At 46.3% G+C, this 5000-nt stretch overlaps 1 protein-coding gene across 1 annotated transcript in view; it reads left to right on the top strand.

The window, feature by feature from the left end:
* The window catches only part of ntn4 (netrin 4), a 36533-nt gene that overhangs the window by 9323 nt on the left and 22210 nt on the right, over window positions 1–5000 (top strand). Inside the window, exon 3 of the mRNA XM_080491834.1 lies at window positions 4010–4288. Within this exon, the coding sequence (XP_080347960.1) occupies window positions 4010–4288 (279 nt within the window). The remainder of the gene's footprint in view (window positions 1–4009; window positions 4289–5000) is intronic.

The following is a 5000-nucleotide window of genomic DNA, read 5'->3' as shown; positions in this document are numbered from 1 at the left end:
TCAGCTTTCTGCTTGTAGAAGCATCGGCTCTCTCACATGAAAGCATGTCGTCTCATGTGCTGGAAGCTTCACCTGTGATGTGGGCAAACGGTGGAGTGTGTGTGTGTGTGTGTGTGTGTGTGTGTGTGTGTGTGTGTGTGTGTGTGTGTGTGTGTGTGTGTGTGTGTGTGTGTGTGTGTGTGTGTGTGTGTGTGTGTGTGTGTGTGTGTCGGAGCTGCTTGTCTTATTTATGAGGTCAGCTGGCTGGAAGAATGTGAGAGTTAGTTGTAGAGACTGACCTCCTGAGGGGGAAGAGAGGGGCAGACTACACACACACACACACACACACACACACACACACACACACACACACACACACACACACACACACTCAGATAAACAGGTACAGTCGACTGTGTGTCTGCCTGTTGGGAAGGAAGTGGCGTTGCTCTGATGGATGTCGGTCCTCCTGGCGAGACACCCCTCCCCCTCTCCGTCCTCCTTCCATCAATGCCCATTGTGCCTGTTTACCAGATTACAGTCCGGGGCGCTTTGATGGAATTAAGCCTGTTAAAGCCAGGCTTACTTTATTTTTCACAGTGAAACAGGAAGAAAAACCTTTCGTGGTCGTTGGTGAAGCCGCCGCTGCCTCGGGGCCTCGTGGAATCTGAAATTTGTTCCATATAACGACGGCAGGTGTAAAACTTCTCTCACCTGCTGTATTTAGTTTGAAGTGAGGAAAAGCAGCTGGTCTGTGCTGCGTTCAGCCTCCAGTCATCCAGACCCTCCCAGGAAGAACACAACGTTCAACTGAACACAGACAGAAAAGAGCAAATCCATGGGAGATGTTTTACTCTGATTTTCTTTGTGAGAAGCTGCAATTCCAAATTACAGATTGTAAAACTATGAAATAACCCAAATAAACACAAAAAGCTTCTCATGAATACTGATATGCTCTGAATGAGACAAACCCCAACTTCCCAGGAATCCACAACACCTTGATACTTTATTCATATATATTCACTACATGGAGTACATATGGCTTCCTGCTCGTCAGCAACATTGTTCTGAAACGCATCGGACAAAAATGAAAATTAAGTTGCTATAAACCGTCAAGACCAAAGAGCAGGTGAACTCAAATCTGTTCAGCAAACCGGGACACCTGGGCGTCAAGAGGGTATTTGACAAAAGTAATATTTACACAAAAAAGACCCTGAAGAAGAAACGCTGGTCCTGGTCCTGGTCCTGGTCCTGGTCCTGGTCCTGGTCCTGGTCCTGGTCCTGGTCCTGGTCCTGGTCCTGGTCCTGGTCCTGGTCCTGGTCACCACGTTGGTAATAACCAGTAGATCTGCACATGCTCAGTAGAGCCAATCAGAACAAAGATTCATCCGTGATGTCAGAACTCCCAGTCCTTATTCTCCTGGACTTGGTACTTTTATTTTGACAGTCACCATAATAGCAATCCAACTTGATACTTTTACTTTGACAGTCACCGTAATACCTTTTATTTTGACAGTCACAATAATAACAATCCAACTTGGTCCTTTTATTTTGACAGTCACCATAATAACAATCCAACTTGGTCCTTTTATTTTGACAGTCTCCTGAGACGTTGTGGGCCAGGAGTCCAGTAGAAGCTGCGTTGAGGATTTCAGTTCGGTGACGGAGCGAGTGGCCTGTGGTTGGTCGGTGTAGGTTGGGGTGCGTGTGCGCTGGTGTTGCCGTGGTGTCGCCGGGCTGTCGCGGCCTTTTGTCCGGCGCTGAGTTATGTGGAGCTGCATCTCCATCCCGGTCTTTGTCTGGCCCTGCTCTCCGTGCTCTCCCGCAGACCGGCGCCCCCTCGTCCCATTTGTCGTGTTCTCTTAATTGCGGACCACAATGCCGTGACCCCGTGACCTTCTCCAACAACGGGGAAATTAATAGTGCTCCTCCCATCACACTCTCGGCCAGTCATCCAGCCAATCAGGGAGCAGCTGGGGGCTTTTTCCTGCGACGCCGAGACCGAAGCAACGTGTCCACGTCAACATTCAGCTCTTCCAATGATATCAGTGACGGCCCGGCGGAGACCAGCGCACACGGCGCTCTCACAGCGAGACACTCACTGTTTCACCCCGACAGCAGCAGCAGTGTGGGTTGCCAGCGGCAGCGGTCGCCATGGCGATGGCAGCCCATAAAGGAATCTTGGATTTGAAGGATGTCCCGCGACCAGACGGGGTGGGGGTGGGGGTGGGGGTGGGGGTGGGGGGGTCACCAATGACACCAAAACAAACCTCCACCAACATGGCAGACGTTGGAAGACAAACCAAACCCTCAGGAGTCCCAGAGGACGACGTCCAGCGCTCCCAAAGCTTTAGGACCAGAGGACCAGAGGACCAGAGGACCAGAGGACACGCCTGTCAGAAGCTCCAATAAAGAACCTTGTGTTGAGCCGCAGACGTTAATGAGCTGAAACGTACTAACAGCTGCATTCATGACATTTATTAGTTACAATAGTAACTAACTTTACTTTTATTTTGCTTCTTTTGCTACTTTTAGGATTTTTTCCACTTTTTTTCCTGCATCTTGTCGTGTCGTCGTTTTGTCTCTTTGTTAGGCCGCGATGCTTTTCCTAATGGTTCCAACACCTTCAGCTGTATTAAAGCAAGTTTAAACCTTTTTTCATTGTTTTTTTGTAGTTTTAGCCATTTCATCCTTTTTTAGTATTAAAGGTTGTTTTAGCCATTTCATCCTTTTTTAGTATTAAAGGTTGTTTTAGCCGTTTCATCCTTTTTGAAACGCAGTGCGGCGTACGCCTGACAGTGCAGTACGCCTCAAATCAAAATGAAAGGACATTTTCTGGAAGCTTCAGGAAGCAGATTTCCACTTTAATTTGACAGAAAACTCAGGCAAAGTTCATGCGGGACCATGACTGCACACGGCGTCGCCCACTCACTCAACAAAGGAACATGGCCAGAGTCACACACATTTTACTCACATCAGATTTTTCTTGGGAGTAATATCAACTCCTATAGCAATAACCAACTTTTTAAAATCAGTTTCTCTTTTCTGTGTGTTGCTAAACCGGATCCATATCAGATGTTTGTCATCTGATTTTAGGACTTTGGAGTATGAGAGTTATACTCGGTACTGATTGAGACTCTTCCTGTACAGTAGAATCCAGGGCTCCACTGAAGACCACTCAAACTTCCCCTCTCTCTTCTTCACTTCCTCTCTTGGTGATCATTTGGTCGACTCATATTCTAAAACTTCTGAATCATGTGAGGCTCTTGAACGCGTCATGTCTTCCGTCAGGCTCGTTCACTCTGAAGGATCAAGCTGCTTCATTTGAATGAAAACTGCCTCATTAATGAAGCAAGAAACTGACCGAGTTGTCCATGTTTAAGATCTTAGAAAATGTATTTAAAAACTCTTTTTAGAGTAATTCCAGAGCATTGTGAGATCCCACTTGTCTGGTTAGTTTTACAAGTAAAGCTGTGATTTTCTTTACCACGACGCTCAACAAATAGAAAAATAGCTTTGCTCTTGGCTTCCTGCCGAAGGGTCCAGTCAGTGAAGAAGTTTCACCAAGGGGATTAATAAGACGTTCCATTCTAAAGTATATATCCAGTTCATTTGTATTACTGCGTTCCGATGCGCTGACTTCCTTTTGCTGGATTTTTAAAAATCTGAATTCTGGAACATTCTGAAAACGTGATCACATTTTCAAATCCTGTTAAATCCTGCATGTTCTGAATGTTTGTCTCAACTAAACTCACAAGACATATAATACGAAGTACAGAGTACTATAAAGATTGATATATTTGGAAAATGTAAGATTGTACTTCATCCTTTTCAGACATTTAATGACAGTAAAGTACTTTTGTTTGGTTTAAATTGTAAACATGTATTGAATGAATAAAGTAAATTTGAATTCGATGGATTCCATATCAAGTGTGTGATTCCCATAAAGCTGCAGTTAAACTCTGTACTGGCCAATATTTTAACGTTTTGAACTTGATTTTGTTTCTCTGATTGTTTGTTCGACCTTCAGGTGATCTATCGGGCGCTCCCAAAGTGGGAGTCTCTGGACCCGTTCGGGGCGGAGGGCCAGCAGCAGCTGAGGGTGACCAACATCCGGATCCGCCTGCTGGAGCGTCAGGCGTGTCCCTGCCAGGCCAAAGACCCCGCCCCCCCGGACGAGGACCGGCCCACCCGTCACTTCGCCATCTACGACCTGATCGTGAAGGGAAGCTGCTTCTGTAACGGCCACGCTGAGCAGTGCGTCCCCTCGCCGGGGTACCGGCCCATCAGAGACCGGACCAACCACGTGGTAATCCCGCCACTTTAATCTGGCCTTTCAACTTCATCTCAATCTAGAGCTACACTCGGTAGAGCACAGACCTTCGCGAACGCCACATTTGTGTGCGGAACTAACTTAGCATCAATAGCATGATAGCCGTTAGCTCATATCGATGCTGACTAGGTAGCTACGTCACTGTGTGAAACGTGACTTGTTCCCATGGAAACGCCTCAGCTACCAGGTTACGGAGAGGCTGCAAGGCTTTCTGGGAGATTTATTAGAGCTGTTATTACTAGAGCATTTCAGTGGAGATGAAAGGGACATTTTCCACATTTTGGCCGTTTTTTAGAATTGCTTCGGAAACGTTTAGCCGTTAACGTCCTAAATCTAATCCACTGGTCCTCTGATGATGACATCATCCCTGAAGATTTCACGTAATTCAGATTGATGGTTTTTGCGAATAGTTGGTCAAATACATACAAACAAGCCAATGAATAGATACACGCAGACCAAAACAGAACCTTCTGTGCCAACTTTGTTGGTCGCCAAACTTTCGTTAGCGTTGCCATGTCAACGGGAAAGTTTTCTGGGAAAGAAAAAAAAATGGAAAAATTATGAAGTTTCACTTGAAACGTTGTCATAGAAACGGGCCTGGGTTACTAGGTCATATGAAGATTGGCTGAAACTGAGTCGCAGGGCGGCGTTACCGACAGTAATCAGTACTTCTGGCTGGTTCTCCTTG

Source organism: Lipophrys pholis, assembly GCF_963383615.2.
Source record: "Lipophrys pholis genome assembly, chromosome: 22".
Classification (NCBI taxonomy): Eukaryota; Metazoa; Chordata; class Actinopteri; order Blenniiformes; family Blenniidae; genus Lipophrys; species Lipophrys pholis.
This window is presented reverse-complemented; position numbering and strand designations above follow the sequence as displayed.